This window comes from Octopus bimaculoides, chromosome 1, assembly GCF_046866305.1.
Source record: "Octopus bimaculoides isolate indiv1 chromosome 1, ASM4686630v1, whole genome shotgun sequence".
NCBI lineage: Eukaryota > Metazoa > Mollusca > Cephalopoda > Octopoda > Octopodidae > Octopus > Octopus bimaculoides.
In genome coordinates, this window is record NC_142928.1 from 201871977 (window position 1) to 201892185 (window position 20209).

The following is a 20209-nucleotide window of genomic DNA, read 5'->3' on the forward strand; positions in this document are numbered from 1 at the left end:
CTTTAGGATTCTCACACAACATGCATAAGGTTCTCTTCAATTATTAACCGTTCAATAAATCAATATCATATGATTGATACTTACTGAATCAGAGGAATTCTTATCCCAGCGGGGTAATGTCAGATGAAATACATTCTTACAGTTGAGGTTATATCCTTTAGTGACAGCTATTTCAGATGTAGAAATACCTCGAGGATATTTCTGGTTACATTCATCTTGTATCTTAGGACCAGCAGCAAGGAGAATATATTTGGAGATAGAACCATCATTAAGCTGGAGGTTTTTATTGGTGCTGTTAACGATGACATCAAGCTGCAAAAGTAATTTATGGTAAACAAGTAAGGAACATTCCATGGAGAGAAGATGGATACATTGTTGCAGTTGATATTGTTATTAAGAAAGGCTCTACAGAATGGCTGTAGGAAGTTTGAGGTTGTTAAAGTTAACAAAGGATATACTCAAGATATCAGATGTAAAGGAAATAGAATCTCTGAGTTTGATTGAGAAAATGTTTTAATTAACTGTAATGATTCCTTATTTGGAAATGAAATAACAAATAAATATAAATATGTTACATGAATCTATTTACTCACAGATGCATTAGAAATTGAATCAATCATTAAGTCTATTTTAATGCCAGAATCCTTAGTCAATGTCACATTAGTTTGGGGTGCCATAGACGCTGCTTTCTGTTGTGGTTGAAGAGGGGATGGGTTTGATGATGTGGTTCCTGAAGAGAAACAAATATTAATTAACATGTGAGTATATATATATCATTATCATCATCATCGTTTAAAATCCGCTTTCCATGCTAGCATGGGTTGTACGATTTGACTGAGGACTGGTGAAACCAGATGGCTACACCAGGCTCCAATCTGATTTGGCAGAGTTTCTACAGCTGGATGCCCTCCCTAACACCAACCACTCAGAGAGTGTAGTGGGTGCTTTTACGTGTCACCCGCACGAAGGCCAGTCAGGCGGTACTGGCAACGGCCACACTCAAAATGGTGTATTTTATGTGCCACCCACACAAGAGCCAGTCCAGGAGCACTGGCAATGATCTCGCTCAAAAATCCTTACACATGTCACGGGCACAAGTGCCAGAAAGGCGACGCTGGGCACAGGTGCCATCCCGATTTCGCTTTCGCTTGCCCCAATAAGTCTTCGCAAGCTGAGTTTCGTGTCCAATGAAGGAGACGACGTTGGCATGGGTGCCAATCGTTGAATATATATGTTTATATATATATATGTCTATATATGCATATCATCATCATCATCATCACCATCACTTAAAATCCATTGTCCATGCTGTCATGGGTTGGATGGTTTGACCGGGGCTGGCAAGCCAGAAGGCTGCACAAGAGTTCAGTCTCATTTGTCATGGTTTCTACGGCTGGATGCCCTTCCTAATGCCAACCACTCAGAGAGTGTAACGAGTGCATTTACGTGCCACCAGCATGAGTGCCATTTGCATGACACTGGCATATCCTTCGACTGTGATTTTGCCTGGCTGATGCGTCTTCTTCTTAAGCACAACATAAAGCCAAAGGTCATTGCCTCTGTGAGGCCCAACACCCAAAAGAAATACTCAGCCAATTTGCCACTGTGCATTGTGCATGTATGTATATACATACTTGCATACATACTATCATCAGGATTATCCTCATCATCATTTGATGTCCATGCTGGCACAAATGAACAAAATGGTATATCAAGGCCCATCTGTCATAGCAAAAGTCATGTCTGAAAACTGTTATATATACTCCTATCCATACTGGGTTCAAACCCACATTTGCCTCTGTCAATCATGCCTCTCACCACATTTCATCTTCCTAACACCCATCCCTCCATTACTTTTCTAACTATGGTCCTACTTTGCTGTTGTGACCATTCGAGAGCAGAATCTGCACATATTCATCACCACCACCAACCCCACCCTTTCGTTAATACCAGTTGTCTCTCTTTCATCATCATCCTCTCCGTCCATACAACCTTCCATTAATCATCCCTTTCTGTCCCTTCATGAATCTTTCTCCCACCCCACTCTTAGCTACACCTTACTCTGCCAGGCTTCATGCTTAACACTTCTCCTATCTGCAATCATTCTCAACACCCTCTCACATCCATTGTTAATACTCCCTCCAATTTTGTGGCCCCACTCACTCCCATCTCTTTCACAGTTCATCATCTTTGCTTCCCCTCTGCTGTCACATCCCGGTCATCATCTCTCTACTTTCTCATCTATCAACAGATTGATGACTCTGCTGCTCTCCACCCTTCCTAAGCTGCTTCTTGTCACCTCCTCCTTTCTGTGCCTCCCTCAGTCCCCCCCCCCCCACTCACTACTGATATTTACTGCTCCTACACAAGCATCATACAATCTACCTTTTGCTCTGTGAAAGAAGACTATTGTCACCAAAAGAATGAGAATCTCTATGAACATTCTCATGCTGGTTCTTGTTCTAGCAACTATACTTTCAGTACATCCACCTCCACTGCTAATTAATCTGCCTAAATAGCAGAAGCAGTCTACTACCTCCAGTTACACTGCATGGAATTTCTACATACACCTTTTCTACATATTGAGCAGAACCATTTTCCTGAAGAGACTGCAGACCTGTCTGTTTGCCTTCTTTGGTCTTTGCTAAGTTGACTCAGAGGCCCTTTCCCGTTATGCAACAAACACAATAACAATTCTACATAAACAAGGAATAAATATAAACATATATGAAACACATTGATTAAAGCAAAATATAATTTAATTGAAAGACCTGGAAAGCATTTAAGGAAACCAACCCATGTAGAGGGGCAAATCAAGTGAGCTAAGTCAAAGAAGAAAGTCGAACCAGAATATCCCAACAATATTGACTTTCTGCCACTCATTCAAACTGCTATATTCAAAGGTGCAACTGGACAACTTTACTATTATCCCAAGGATGAAATATTCCACATCCTCTACAAAATTGCACATTAGTGGTTCATGGATTGCTCATGTGATTCTTTTGCTAGTGTTCTCTTGTGTGGGTGTTGCACAAAATCAGAGCAGAGTCCATCTCCTCTTCATTCAACTTGCGGATGCTTAATTTTGTCTTCTTTCGGTGCACATGATGGTTCTATCAGTTCTTCTTTCGTTTCACAAAAAACTGTGAACGTCATTTGAATGAATCTGGGGTGAGAGGGTGGTGGTGGTGGGATTCTCCTTATAAGTTTCTCTTGTCTGTACTGTGTCTCCCTGTCACTTCTCTTCTGGAAACTTGGTGCCTCCAAAGGCACCCACAAGTATTTCTAAGGTTGCATGTGACATGAGGTACCCCCACATCATTTGGGTAATTAGTTTTAAGATGTCACAGTTTATTATTGTAGTCTTTATGGTAAAGCATGACATGAGGCTCTGCCCTGCAGCAGTAGAATTACTGCTTTGGGTTCTGAACTCATTATGGGTCACAGCCCTAGAGTGGACTTGGGGTTTCCATGGGCCGTTAGGATTTATAAATCTATACTGACCCTTCCTGAGTAAGGTTACCTTTGTGCTGTCCACTTACTCTATAAAGGTGACAACAGACAAGGGACCAATGTCACTGCTGTTGATGTCATTGCTGTCACTTTTGTGTCCCACTTGACAATGCAGAGCATTATGTATAGACCCAGGTGTAGGATCAGTGTGAAGAAAAAGTTGAACAAGACAGAGTGAGCACACAGCCATTTTTTTAGGCCATTGAAGATGTCAAAAGAGTTGGTGCAGTAAGCATTGCGAAAACACTTGCCCGGTCATATTGTCGTGAAAGAGTCTTGTCAGTGGTCCTATCGCCTCTCACCTGTCATCAACATTGAACTGGAACTACTGCTAGTATTTGGCTGCAAGGAGTCTGGCCATGTTGAAGGCTGGACTAATGAGCTCTCAGCCATTGTAGTGCTGGGGAACTACACAGATGTTGAGCTTGGCTCTTATTAGTTTGTGGTCAGTCGAGCACTCTGTCCCATGCATTCTCCTGGTGATGAGGATGTCACTGCTATCATGCTGGCAGGTGATGATATAATCTATAAGATGCTGCTGTTTTGAATGCAGATGTGTCCATGATGTTTTATACTTATCAGCTATCAGGAAGATGATGTTGGTAATCAGCAGGTTGTGCTTGGTGAATTTGCTCAGCAAAAGAAGACCATTGCTGTTCATCACCACAACTCCATACTTCCCTCTAACTCCTCTCCACCACTCTTTGTCCTTGCTGACACCGGCATTGAAATCCCCTAATATTATAAGCTTGTCAGTAGCAGGCGTGTGGTGTAGCACAGTGTCCAAGTCAGCACAGAAGTGCTCTTTGATCTCTTCTGAGCATGAGATTGTAGGGTCATACCCACTCATGATAGGGACGAAGTGTTTGTGGCTGATAGGGAGGCAGAGTTTCATAAGCCTTTCATTTACTCCTGTAGGAAGGTTGGGAGAATGTTTCAGGAGACAGGACTTAATGGCTTCTCCAAATACATATATTCTCTTCTCTCATGTACAGCCTTTCCTTTCCAGAAGAAAGTGTAGCTGCTGCTTGATATTGTCCCTTATCTTACTAGAGTGTGCTGTGTGGTCCTAATAAGACTGCTCAGTCACCTGGGATGCTGTTAACTTTTCTGATGTGCAATGCAATGACATCGACCACTGGTCCACAGGTTTTCTAGGTGCTGGCTTGTGACTAGAACTCCTAACACTTACCTCCACTTGCCGTCTTCACCAACAGTCAATCATACTGCAGGGCATGAGATTGACTGTTGAAAGGCTGAGAAGCACAGACACCTATGCATGAAATTGTTGTAAGTTTGGAAGCCATTACACAGAGATAATCCCACTCTCTCACCAGGAAAAAAAAAATACTTGAGTCAGTAGCATGGAATATTTTTAGGGTTGGAGACCCTTCTTGCAGCAGTGGTTCATCATGCACCATGCACCCCACAACACCTGCTGGTACTGCCTTCCTGACTGGTGGACCTCACTAGTTGTCTCCTCCACCCAGCACACGAGAACCAGTTCTTGCATGCATGAATAGACAAGACCCTATCTCAATGAATATTTGAAAATCATTGGCTACCCGCACCTGGTTTAGCATGACAGCCAAAGTGGTTTAATGGTTGTGGGTACTGAGCGTGCTGCAGCTATATGGAGCTGCCAGTGAGATCTGGGCCCCAAGTAGGGAACAAGGTGGATGAGCCAGTCCTATGGAACGTGATTAGCCCCTCCCACATGAGTTACTAACCCTCCCTGATATAAACGAATTGCACATATGTAAAACTATAAATACAAAAATATAACAATATAATAGAATGTGAAATAAGAATATAAAAATATCAACAAAAAAAAAAATACTAAAACTATCAAAACATAAAAGGGGTGCATAAAAACACAAATATAAATGTATAAATACAGAAATATGAAAAAGAAGTCTTAAAAATATACAATACACATATAGTTTCATGCACACACACAAACCAGACATACATATGTACACATTTCTGAATGGCCATTGTCTACTCATGAGATCCTTCACCTTTTCGCAGGTTGAATTTTCCATCCCACAGGGTATCCAACAAATACCCAGCAAGCTCAGTGTTGTGGCCAGTTTAGTCGCTGACCATCCAACCACGCGATAGGTTTTACTGCGTTACATGTTACCAGTAGCAATCAAGAGTGACCTGACATAATTTGAAGATACATTTAAGATAAATAAAAAGAAAGTATTTACCTAATGATGCAGCTGAACCAATTGTTCTGTTTCGTTGGAAATATTCTTTAAATTTCTGTTAGAAGTAAAAAAATAATTTATCATCACTCAATCAAAAGCATAATTAATTTCATAATTAATTTCTGTTAATTTCAATGCAATGCTTTTAGTCATTGCTTCTATCATGAATATTGTTTTAAATTTACCTTTCTATTTATTGTATTATAAAACCCTGTCCTACAATGGACAGGCTTTTCAATATTCCATAGTTTGGTGAGGAATTGTTACTTAAAGACTAAGAAAATATTATTCATAGAATTGAAATTGGTATCAAGATTCCATGTAATGTCCAAACACCAGCTTAATAATGGCAAACCTATTTAACTTAATTCTTCATTATTTTCAAAACTGATTCAAACAAAAGAAGAATGTTTCTCTTGCAAAAAGACTGGCTTTGAGTAAATTCCAGTGAATTACTGGTATGTCAACAGTGCTTTACTTCAATGCTATATGTACTGTCCTACAGAGTATATCTGCAGATGTGTACCCAAAACTGTTGGGTATAGATAAAAGGAGAAAGAAGAAAAGGAACTGGTCCAGCCAAACAATCTTTGTCTGTCCCCAACACATATTGTATACACAAAGTGTTTATATAACGCTCAGTTTATATAGAGGTTGCTTACTATACATACAGAATATAGTATATACAAACAACGTACTTCCATTAGTCTATATATACATCAGTCTGTATATACAGATGCTGTATATAAACACAAGACATTTCAAATAACAACTCTGACTATTACACTCTTCTGTGCGCAATGAAAAGATATGAGAGATAAGCTAATATGATTTGTTTCTTTGCTTTAATTTTTGCATTATTCTATTCATCTCCTGTTTGTGTTTGTATCATGTTGATACAAACCAATCTTTAATTTAATTTAATTTACTGTAATCAAAGTTTTGCTTCTAATACTCCATTTCCTCATTTCATAATTATTGTCTCTGTCAATGTAAATATATCTCCCCTCCCCTCTATCTCCATTACTGCATCAACTGTGGAAATGTGCAAATCCTATCACTTCATCTTTTCCTTACTCATGATGTGCCCACCCACTCATTCCCTCATTACCTTCTACTCTTCTGTACTGGAACCCATCTCAACAATCCTTCTTCTGCCCACCCCACTTCTTTCCCTTCATAGTTGCCTCTCATCCATATCACTGCAACAAAAAAGTTGTACTTTTTATACTTTGCACCAAAATGCAATTGAAAAGAACCTATCAATTTGTTAATTAATTAACTAATTAGTTATTTTTATATGTTCACCATTCTATTAACACTGCTTGTATAGCACTCACTTCAGACAGATGCAGCAAGTATAACATGAATGAATAATGGTACATAAAAGGCAAAGACAACTGATATGGCATGCCTGATGGGAAATGCTTGCTGAATCCTTTTTCCCAGGTTCTGAATGTCATTCTCCTTCTCCCTCTTACCCCCTGCCGCACCCTCCTGAACTTCCTTACAATTGGCTTTGCCAATGTAGACGCATTGAAAGCTAGGTCTGTTGAGATATTGTAACAGAGGCTTGTCGATGTGTGCTGCCTTCAAGAAGTAAGGTGGAGAGGAGCTTCATCCGTGTATCTCACAAGCAAAATACATATTTATAATATCTTCTGGGAAAACAACTGCGATGGTAGAAGTAGGCATACTTCTAGCTGGGAAATGGGTGAAGAAGGTAACTGGGGTAGTCAGAGTGTGTGTTTGGGTACTTAAACTCAGAGTAGTTTTGCAGAGTTGTATCTGCTAAGTGTATCAAAAGAACAAGTAAGCTTTTGGCTACCAATTGAAATATATTTTCATTTACATATTTGCATTAGGAAAAAATTTAACATTATCATTCTTCTTTTAGTCACCTATCTTAAACAACATTTTATTTCACCATCACAACAACAACGACATCACATTTTCTATATGAGTGTTTCCGCATGTCCGCTGCCTACAAGCATATGTGTGTATATGTGTATGACAAGCATATGTGTGTGACGGTGTATGTATTTGTCACTATACATACATTTCTGCGACGACTGACACACACACACACACACCTAAAGGTAGACACTAACACACACAGAGACAGAGATAGGCTTCAGGTGTGCTTTAACTACGTGTGTGTGTGTGTGTCTTAGTTTATGCTTGTAAACCACCCAACAGTGAAACACACCAATATTGAAAGTTTACTTGTAGCCTGGACCTTCAAACAAACAACATTATTCTGGTTATTATAATGAATTTGGAAACTTAGCAAAGTAGAAAGCCTCAGCAGCTCTTTCAATATAATTACAGGAATGTTATCACTGTGAGTATCAATGTTGCACAACCTTTTTACAGTGTTACTCAGTATTTATTCTACAGCCTATAACGTTACGCAGTTCAAAAATATATAGTAATGTCAAATCTTGCTGCATACATCCTTTAGCAAATATTTTAAATTAATGTTCACAACAACAGCATCTTCCTTTCTATACACTTGGTTCAGCATTTCTTTCAAAATTGTAAAATAAATAATTTTTGTATGAAAAATTGAATTGTGTCTTCTGAATTTTCTTGGACTTTCACTTTCTTCACTGTAACATTCATTCAATCGTGAATTTCATAACATTGAGTACATGTTCCAAATAAATGTTGACTTTTTGTACTTTCTTACATTGGTGACACATACTAACTTCTGCTAAACTGGTGACTTCCCATTTATTTATAGCATAACTATGCTACAGAAAGTATGTTTTGCACCTATATTCACTACATTTTGTTGCGCTTGAACTTCGTGTGTGTACGTTTTGCTGTTTTCAACATTATCACTTCTATGAGTGTGTGTGTGTGTTTCTACATTCATTACATCTGTAGTAAACTATAGTAAAGAACCTTTTACGCTGTTTTAATGAGCCCACATCTAATGATGTAGCCATCCTTATGGTTGGTGATCCCATTGAAAATCATGATATCCTCATTCGTGTTTGAGATAACAACCCTTTCGTTACTATATTTCTGACCAAAATACACCCCTCATGAGTTTCAATTAAATTCTAAAATAATCATGAATTTAGACTAGTTTCATTAAACAACTGTAACTTTTTTACTTATCAACATATTAATGTGACATTTGGAACATAATTAAAGAAAGGGGTCTTAATCAATTCTATTGTATAACTTTTGTCTCAAAGTGATTCTAATTACAGGTAAATCCAGGTAAACTGAGCAAAAGGTAAAAATATTAAAATTTTGTTTAAACATCACCATAGAAAATGAATCATCAGCTAATATTCAATTGGGTATGCAACAAAATTTTGATATAGGAAAAATTGTGCACATCACTAGATTATCAGTTGAATTTAATGCACAGCAGAACAGGTGTACCATAAAGGTGAAATAAACTGAAATACTGGAATTTGTTTTTGAAGAAAACTAGAAAATTAAATACAACTGAATGAAATATACTCACATACATACATGAATACAGAAGAACATATATAATAAAGATTTACAATAGAAATTAAATCAAAACTCGTCACTCACCTTACAGGTAAATTACAATTACAGGCAAATTAAAATTACAAGTAAATAAAAAGTAAAACAAAGTAAATTTGAAAAATATTTATACAATATAATCATATATATATATATATATATATATATATATATACAATATTTCTATCGTGGAAAGTTGTAAAACATTCCACTCTACATACTGCAACCTTGCAGAATGCACATTGGAAAGAAGTTTCAACTGGCCATCCACTGGGAGTTTTTCTTTGTTGATAACCCCCGATTTTTTTACTAATTTATGGGGATCGGTTGAGCTCAGTGGGATATCTCTCTGGCAGGCTTTGCTTTTCCTTCCTGCAGTTATATTTTTGGAGGAATAACCTACTCTCAACTACGTTGCTACATCTGTGTGGAACTGCAGATGGTCACACTGCTTGTGAACCCCTCCTGATTTGGTATATAATATAAATGCATTTACAATACTCATGTTTACTATATACCAAACCAGGTATCGCCACCATTTATTACACAGTCTACCAATAACTCATCATCTGGTTCAGCCGATCTACACCACCCGTGTACCCGTTATAATCAAGGTTCACAAACGGGGTGTGATTTTCGTCTACACATGGTTGTGCACCGGTAGATAGAAAATTTATCTGCCTCTTATCTCTGTATGCAGTCACTAGCAGATTTCCTTTCTGCCGTTGGATTATTTCACCACTTTTTAAAATTTTGCTTATTTTATATTCAATGGCAGCCCTTTTCTACTAGCAATTACTGTGGCACACGTATACGTTGTCATAGCATCTAAATCCACCGCAAGTTTGACTGAACAAAAAATCAGTCAAAAAATAATATACGGCTCTGGTTATGGCATGGAAATGATAACTTCCAGACCACATCGTACCCTAGGCCATGCTGACTAACATTATTGTCTCTTTTCCCTGTATAAAAACTAAATCCACAGCAGTACCCAGTATTTGCCTCACAAATTTTCCAAACTTTGATCCCCCACTTCGTGGGCTTTCCTCGCATATACTGTCGGAAGTGTACCCTTCCTTTATTCCTCACCATGCCCTCATCAACAGATAAATGTCTCTCAGGGTTGCAAAGTGTTTTATATGCACTTTGAATGCAGTCGATGAGGGGTCTTATTTTAAATAAGGGGTCAAAGTTTGGTTTTCCATGTACTAGGGTACTGCTAGTGTCTCTCATGTGTAAATACTGGTTTGGTTTCACAAATTGTATTCGTGACATGATACTGGAAACGTACTGATCTCCAAAAGGTTCCTGATTGCTCCAGTAATTTGTAATCCTGGGTAATTGCCTTATACCCATAATAATATTTATGGCAAGAAATTCTCGTATTTCTTCTATGGTTGTGGGAAACCACAAGCTATCTTTTTTTCCAGTTTGTTTATATTTTACGTAATGGTGTTTCCACAGTGATGGCTTCAAACAAGCATACTGAAAAAAAATAAGAAAATATGTCTCATGGTTTTGTTTCCTGAGAAAGACTATGGATAGACCCTGTCTCCTCAGGAAAATTGTTAATAAAAACATTTAAAAACTTTTTACTCTCTTCCAATGCAAAATCGTCTTTACTGTAGCTATCGCCACTTTCAGTTTCTTCAGAATTGCTGCTTTCAGATTCAGATACAGAAATATCCCATTCATTCTCATACCCAGTGTGCTTTTGTACCACAGTCATTCTTTTTCTCAATATCTCCATATATCTTCCATTGAAAAACCTTCAAATTCGGAATCTCTGCTTGATAGCATGAAACTCCTTATTCATTTTCAAAGTTGAAAAATATTGATGCCAAATAAATGTGGAAAAAATATTCCAAAATTCATTGTGTTCAGATATCCTGTCGGACTATGTTGGATCCTATAACTCAACTATTTACAAAGTGAAATCACATGTTTTCACGAATGTACTAATGAGATTTGTGTTCAAATTCACATTTCAATTAAAAAGGGTACTCTCGGCCTGCTACGGCTGGGTTAGTCCTATGAACCAAAAAAATTTTCAGCCGGTTACAGCTAGGCTGGTATCAAAAAGAGTTAAACCCTGAGATATATTTATCTGTCGAAGAGGGCATGGTGGGGAATAAAGGAAAGGTATGCTTCTGACAGTATATGCGAGGAAAGCCCACGAATTGGGGGATCAAAGTTTGGAAAATTTGTCAAGCAAATACTGGGTACTGTTGTGGGTTTAGTTTTTATGATGCTCTCCAATATACTCTTATTCTGTGGAATGGACGGTGCCCCAGCATGGCCGCAGTCTAATGACTGAAACAAGTAAAATAATAGAACCTGCAACAGGATAACCAATTATAAACAAAATGGTGTCGTCAAATGACTTCTATTCTTACCAACTGATGTTAAGACCAGAACAATCAAATCCTTTCTACTATAGAAACAAGGCCTGAAATTTCGGGGGACAGGTCCAGTCAATTACATCGACCCCAGTGTCTCACTAGTACTTAATTTATCGCCCCCAAAAGGATGAAAGGCAAACTTTACCCCGGCAGCATGAGAACTCAGAACGTAAAGACAGACGAAATACCACTCAAGCATAATGCTTTTCTCTCTCTCTCCACACCAAATTCATTTTAAATTTTTTTCAAATTTTTATTCTTGGTAATCCATGGAGACAAAACAGAGAGTACAAATCTTTAAGAATTTTACGCATCACCTCACCACTTTCAAAAAGCTACACACTCCCAATGATTCACTTTTAGCTTTTTGGAAAGCAGGGAAGTTTCTTCAGAAAGAATGTCGTTGGCTTGTTGTTTGTAGCATGTCGGGTTTTCTGGAGGTGGTCTGGTATTTTTTAAGTCTACTATTTCACGAAAATTGGGAGATTTTAGCTTTTTGAAACTGACAGGTGATGGGTGGGTGAGGTGCAGAAAGGGACATTGAGTTTTCTTTGAGAAAAATTAAACTATAAAATATATATATATATATTTCCCAGATTCGTAATCTCTTTTTTTCTAGGTAGATAACAAAACAGAAAAAAAAGAAAAGAAAAGGAAAAATTTACAAATTAAGAAATTTCAGTGGAGATAGAGGGAAATTTTAATTTTGAACACATGATTTCTGGGTAAAATCGTATTAACCCCCTTTTATATGATGAAACAATACATACTTTCTGATCCTTCTTAAGAACAGAAAGCACTTTCATGCAAACCCATGCAAATTGTATCCTTGCCTTTAACTATTAAACAAGCAATAACTTCCATTATTGCATTGGCTATATATCAGAAAGGAGCAAATTATACAATGTGCTTGTAGGTCATAACACCTGGGCAATGCTGGGATGCATTGCTAGAATATATATATATATATATATATATATTATATTTATACACACATGCACACACACACACACACACACACACACACACACATATATACATTTATATCATTATCATCATCGTCATCATTTAATATGTTTTCTATGTTGGCATGGGTTGGACAGTTTGACTGAAGTCTTGTGAGCCAGAAGGCTGCACCAGGCTCCAATCTGATCTGGCAATGTTTCTATAGCTCGATGCCCTTCCTAACGCCAACCGCTCTGAGAGTGTAGTGGTGCTTTTTACATGCCACCAGCATGAGAGCCAGTCAGGCGGCCCTGGCATCGATCATGTTTAGATAGAACTTTTTATGTGCCACTAGCATGGGAGCATCCCATCAACACACACACCACACCCCATCACACAGCACAATCCATCCATTAATGAGCCCTCAGATGACTTTTAAGACCAGCTGCTGACTGAGAGGGTTTAGAACATAAGTGACAGATACTATTCAAGTTTCTTCTATGTCTTTGCCCTTTGGAACCTGATTCTGAAGGAATGTTTTTGTGAACTAGCATATGTCTTTTAAATCCAGATATTGTCTTACAAGTTTTGTGACACATGACACTAGTTGTAGGAGGCAGTTGGTGTCCAAGATTATTACCAGTTTGGGCATTTCGATTTTCATGTGACTTCATATGATTCACGTATCCTGCTTTTGACAGCAGAACAATCACACACAATACATATCCAATGTTCACTGCTGATTACAGTCCCAATTGTTCCTTTGCGACAGGCGCTTTTAAGCTCAGAGTGCTGAATCATCTTTTCCTCCCAGGCATTGCAACCAGTCCTAACAGTACCTCTCCACTTGTCCCAATCCAGGAACATCATCTTCCCAATCACTTTTGTTCATATCTAGTTTCTTCAGGTTTTCCTTCACACAGTCTTTATACCTTTTCCTCGGCTTATGCTGTGGTCGCTTACCAGAGTTGAGTTCACCATAAAAAAGATGCTTTGGCAAACGCTCGTCTTTCATTCTAATAACATGTCCATCTCATTTGAACCAAGATAACATGTTGTTCAATTGAGCTACAATGTGCCATGGGCAAAACTTGTATATCTAGTATGAAACATTCCCACTTGACTCCCAAGATACAGCTGAGGCCCTTTTGATGAAATCTCTTTATATGACACTTGTAAGTGGTCCATGTCTCACTTGTATAAAGAAGTGCAGACAATGCCACTAATATTACCTAATATTCTAAAATATTACACAACGAATCAATCTTGACAGTTTTTCTTTAATTGTGATAAATATATATCTAAATATATAATATACAAAAGTTAACATAACAAATATTAATAATAAAACAATAAATATAACACTATTCATATTAAACAATCATGATATTATATAGTCATGATATATACATATATATATATATATATAAAATCATCACCATCATCATCATCATTTAAGGTCTGTTTTCCTTGCTGCCATGGGTTGGACGGTTTGACTGGGAACTGGCAAGCCAGGAGGCTACACCAGTCTCCAATCTGTAGTGGCAATGTTTCTACAGCTGGATGCCCTTCCTAATGCCAACCACTCCGAGAAAGTCGTGGGTGATTTTTATGTGCCGCTAGCATGGGAGCCAGTCATGCGACACTGGCATTGGCCGTGTTCGGATGGTGTTTTTTACATGCTACTGGCACAAGAGCCAGTCGGTGCAGTGGATGGGGGAGCTGGCATTGACCACGTTTGGATGGTGCTTTTTACATGCCACCGACACGGAGAGCCAGTCAGGCAGCACTGGAAATGACCCACGCATGAATGATGCTTATTGAGTGCAATCAGCACGAGAGCCAGTCAGGTGACACTGGCATCGGCCACAACTACAATTTCTATTTGATTGTGATTTAATTTGAATTGATTTTGATTTTACTTGACTTGATAGGTCTTCTCAAGCACAGCATGTTACCCAATGATCCAAAGGTACTTTTTAAATGGGCTGGTTATGCAACACTGGTGGAGGCTACAGATGTGATCTCACTTTCCTTGCTGGGGCTTCTCAGTCACAACATATCTCCAGAGGTCTCGGTCTTTTGTGAATACCTCTGTGAGGCCCAACATTCAAAGGACATGCTTCACCACCTCATCCCATGTCTTCCTGGGTCTTCATCTTCCACGGGTTCCTTCCACAGTTACGGTGTGACACTTCTTCACACAGCTCTCATCCATATGCCAGCATAGTTTTCTCTGTTGCACACCACCTCTGATGTTTCTTATGTCCAACTTTTCTCTCAGGGTGCTTACACTCTGTCATGTATGGACACTGACATTACACATCCAGCAGAGCATACTAGTTTCATTTCTTTTAACCCTATGCATGTATTCAGCAGCCACGACCCATGTTTCACTACCATGAAGCATGGCAGTTAGCACACATGCATTGTACAATCTACCTTTCACTCTGAGCGAGAGGCCCTTTGTCACTAGTAGAGGTAGGAGGTTTCTGAACTTTGCCCAGGCTATTCTTATTTTAGTGGCAATGCTCTCCAAGGATCCCCCCCGCCACTGCAAACTTGGTTGCCTAGGTAGCGGAAGCCATCAAATACTTCTAGTTTCTCCCCCTGGCATGTAATGGAATCAGTTTTCGGAATATCTGTAGTGTTTCTTGCCCCTGTGCATCTGCCGCACATGAAAGTTATCTTTCTGGTTAATCTTCCTTTGATGTTGCCATACTTCTCATGCGTCCATAGCTTACACTGGAGTTTCTACCTACACCTTTTCTACAGATCGAGCAGGGCCATCTACCTGAAGGGGTTTCTGATGTGTTTGCCGTCCTACTTACATGGATTTACTATATGTATATGAAAGGTAAAAAAACACAATAAACGGAAATCGTCAAAACATAACAAGCAAGAAAAGGACGACAGCACAACAATGGCAAAGAGGACAAAACAAGATACACGGATCATTCGCAGCCATTTGCTTCTTCAGTCGGAATCTGGAATGTCCATATATATATATATATATATATATATATATATATATATATACACACACACACACACACACACACACACACACATATACAGGGTGTGATGTGTAAATTGTTGCCATATTATATTTCTAATTTTGTGCATAGACATTGTTTGTTTTTGATTTTGTTGACTATGTTTTATATAAAGGTCAGTTGAACGCCTTCTGTGAGAAAAATGATGCAATTCACTCTGCCAGAAATTTAGAAATGGCATGCTGTACTGCTTGGCATGCATGAGAGAAACTCCAATGCAAACATTTCAGAATTTCAATCTGGGGACAGTGGAATCTGAGAACATGTACTGAGAGTGATAGAGATCAAACGTCCAGTCAACATCATGGCGTTTGGAGTGGTCACTAGTGATGGTGATGTTATGCCTCCATTCGTCTTCCCACACAGCCTCACACACAACACGGAGGCCTACATCAAGTGTCTGGAGTAGGTAGTGCTGCCCTGGGTCAAGAGGATGGCTGCTGGAAGAGCCTATGTCTGTCAACAGGACTCCGAACCATGCCACACAAGCAGGAGAATCCTGTCATGGCCGTCAGACAATTTTCGCAACCACATCACCCCTAACATCTGGCCACCTAACTCCCCACACAGCAACCCCCTTCATTATTATGTGTGGGGTGCAGTTAAGCACGAGACCAACCAAACTTCTTGTAACACCAAAAATGAACTGAAGGCAAGGAATATGGCAGAATTCATCAACTTAAAAACAAAGGAGACTGTCCAGAAGAGCTGCAGGAGATTGCAAAATCGTCTGGAGGCTGTTCTTGAAGCCAATGGCGATTTTGTTGAATAGATTTACTCTTTAGTTTTTCAAAGTAGGTGTAAGTAAATTTGGTAAATATATCAATTAAAATGAAATGTATGTTATTTTCATTTTCGTGTAATTTAGACGACAATCTATTCACTGCACCCTCATATGTATGCATGTATGTATGTATGGATGCATGCATGTGTGCATGTATTTGTATTTATTTGTATGTATTTATGTATGTGTATATGTATGCATGTGTGTATGTATTTGTATGTATGTATGTGTGATGGAAGTTGGAGAATATGAGAAAGTTTATGGATCACTACAATTATGTCAAGCATATAGCATTGATCCCTCACAGGTGGGATACTGAAAATCTGGTTTACGTGTATCTGTTGGTGTAGATGTGTCCCCTCAGGTGATTACAGGATGCATCTCATTAAAATAACGTATGATTTCTTCTTGGTGTGTGTATACAAAAGCAGCAAATTAAGGTATACAGCTTCATTATTCGAGAAGATCAATAACAAATATCAGAAACAAGCTTCAGAACAACTGCAAATTAGATATTTGAAAGTGGACAAGGCTGGCCTTCTTCAGGATCAAGAGCCTCAAATCCTCGACAATGGTAAATTTACCAGAGGTTTTTGAAGAGACACAGAACAAGAAATGGAGGAAAAGGGGAATTGGGGCAGAGATTATTGGTGTGGCATTGTGATATATATCTTGGTTGTGGCAATTTGGAAGAGGATGAGAAGGAGGAGGAGTGGAAAGAAGAGAAAAGAAGAGAAGACATCCAAGCATCTTTGACCTTCAGTCTGCTGAATCAGAACTGACTCAGGGCCAAACAACAACAACAACAACAACAACAAGCAAAACATTGTTAGCTTCAAATGTTGCAATGGAATATTTCAGAAGCAAGAATTTGGTGATGGGAAATGGTAATATGAAAGGATAAAGCACAACAAGACACAAGGAACAGCATGCCAACCTTAGTATTAAAGGTAGCATGAAAGAAAGGTACCCAGGACATGCTGTGAAGTGGTTGGCATTAGGAATGGCATCCAGCCATAGAAACCATGCCAAAGCAGACACTGGGGTTTAAGATAGTCTTGTGGCTCTTTGGAGCCAGTCAAACTGTTGCACCCATTCCAATATGGAACAAGGGCTGTAAATGAGGATCATTTCTATTTCCTTTCTTTATGTCAGAATATAATTTTTGGTAAATTCCAAGAATATCAACATAAAACAACAAACAACAAATACATCCACCAACCTTCAGAATTTCTGTGTCTTGAGGATAAACCACAAAGTAAATATCTTTGATCTGGCTTGAATTTTGATCTGAGTAGTTTTTCACTGCTTCATACATAGTTCTGGGTAGAATTTCAATGGGGTACTTCAATGCTCCAGCCCCTAATATAGGAAATGCAAGGCTTTTTGCTCCCATTCTCTCAGCAGTTTTCAGACAAATGGTAATCATTTGAGTCAAGTTTGCCAGAATCTAAAAAAATTATTGTTTAGTAATTGATAATGAACATTTTATGAAACTATTTTCAAATTCTTATTACAAGAAGGAATCATTAAGTCATAATAAATATATTCTCCTCTCACAACTCCTCTCACTCCTACCACTTCTAAACACATCTGTTATTCCTATCACTCTTTAGTCCTGCAAGGGACAAGGCAACCTCACTCATGATGCTGCTACAATAAAACAGACTCAATCCTCCGTGTAAAATGGTTGGTGAATGAAGAGAGACAATGCAGACCCAAGAGGAGTCTTTAGTGTTGGGGAGGACATGGCAACCTCTCTAGTGCCAGTGCCATGAGAGAGAAAACACACCAATACAGACAGTAAAACACAGAAATATGTTTTAATATAGTCTTCTTTATCAGTCATAGAACTGTTGTTAGGCCTTGAGGCTTTTTTCATTCTATTTATATAAAAGATTTTCTGTTCATCGATATCTTCTGCTTCCTTCCAATGATAACTTGGAATAACAAATATTAAACAGGATGCTGTCATTTGCTTTAGGAGTCTCACACAACATGCATAAGGTTCTCTTCAATTATTAACCGTTCAATAAATCAATATCATATGATTGATACTTACTGAATCAGAGGAATTCTTATCCCAGGGGGGTAATGTCAGATGAAATACATTCTTACAGTTGAGGTTATATCCTTTAGTGACAGCTATTTCAGATGTAGAAATACCTCGAGGATATTCCTGCTTACATTCATCTTGTATCCGGGGTCCAGCAGCATTGAGAATAACTTTGGAGATAGAACCCTTGTCAAGCTGGAGTTCTTCATTGCTGCTGTTAACGATGACATCAACCTACAAAAGTAATTTATGGTAAACAAGTAAGGTACATTCCATGGAGAGAAGATGGATACATTGTTGCAGTTGATATTGTTATTAAGAAAGGCTCTACAGAATGGCTGTAGGAAGTTTGAGGTTGTTAAAGTTAACAAAGGATATACTCAAGATATCAGATGTAAAGGAAATAGAATCTCTGAGTTTGATTGAGAAAATGTTTTAATTAACTGTAATGATTCCTTATTTGGAAATGAAATAACAAATAAATATAAATATGTTACATGAATCTATTTACTCACAGGTGCATTAGAAATTGAATCAATCATTAAGTCTATTTTAATGCCAGAATCCTTAGTCAATGTCACATTAGTTTGGGGTGCCATAGACGCTGCTTTCTGTTGTGGTTGAAGAGGGCATGATGTGGTTCCTGAAGAGAAACAAATACCAACATATGTACATTTTATACATATATATATATATATATATATATATAAGGAAAGCAGAAAATGGAGATAAAATTGACGAATAACAATTAATTTACATCAATTATTATTTATTAATTAATTACAAAACGACAAAATATCAATTTACAATTTAGCGTGATTCCCACCGCTATGATAATAATAATAATAGTAGTAGTTATCATTGTAAGTAACTAATTATAGCAATTTGAATCACAAAACTTTATCAGAGTGGAAAAGTAAATACAATAAAAAGAAAAGGAAAAAGGAGAAAGTGAGAATGGTGACAGTCAATACATGTTATAAACTGAACCACTGGAAAACTTTCAACTGACTAGAATTTAGAAACAGAATTGGGATGAGTATAATATTTAGTGGTATATTCCTACTATATATGGGGGGGAATGTGCAAGTTAAGAAAAAAATAAACATAACTCAACTAGATTAAGTAAATTCATTTGGGAACGTAAGGATAAAAACCTTAGCTCTGATTTGGAATGGGATATCCTTACTTCAGCACCATGTTATATTGTAAAAAATAAAAAATTTTACCTATGTATTACTGAAAAATTTTTCATCCTTATGGCTTACTTCTCTACTCCTTCTCTCCCATAATAGTTACCGATAGATCTTAACCATAATCATAGATAAATTGGAACTTAATTGACCAACTAATGAATTAAATTGATCGATTAATTAATTAATTTCTATCCACCTTTTTTTAAACTCAACAATTATACATCTTGAAACAAATACACCCCCTCCCATTTCAATAATTTACTTTTACCATCTCTCCCAAACAACACTCTCATTACTTAACACGTCAGGATCAACTTTTCACTCATACATAGGTATGTACTTATCTTTATTCCTATATTAATTTACACATGACTGTATATTCATGTGTGCACATGAATTTATAAATATATGGCAACTTGTGGATGCACAAGTACATCCATGGATGTATGTGTGTAACCTATGAGTACCCATATGTGTGTGAAGAGGCACGGCAAGATAAATATGCACATGCACCTATGAACACAC

The 20209-nt window shown here is 37.9% G+C and overlaps 1 protein-coding gene across 4 annotated transcripts in view; it reads right to left on the reverse strand.

Annotated features, from left to right (window-relative positions):
* Positions 1–20209, reverse strand: part of LOC149137947 (protein mono-ADP-ribosyltransferase PARP14-like) — a 507224-nt gene that overhangs the window by 348589 nt on the left and 138426 nt on the right. For 3 of the 4 annotated variants that reach the window (XM_089339516.1, XM_089339557.1, XM_089339597.1), the window contains 5 exons: positions 19004–19131; positions 18495–18722; positions 17655–17882; positions 5730–5784; positions 594–730 (listed from right to left, as the gene is read on the reverse strand). In XM_089339516.1, the coding sequence (XP_089195642.1) occupies positions 594–730; positions 5730–5784; positions 17655–17882; positions 18495–18722; positions 19004–19131 (776 nt within the window). Of the gene's footprint in view, positions 1–84; positions 313–593; positions 731–5729; positions 5785–17654; positions 17883–18494; positions 18723–19003; positions 19132–20209 lie in introns of all 4 variants that reach the window. The other variant, XM_089339637.1, reaches the window with a different exon arrangement.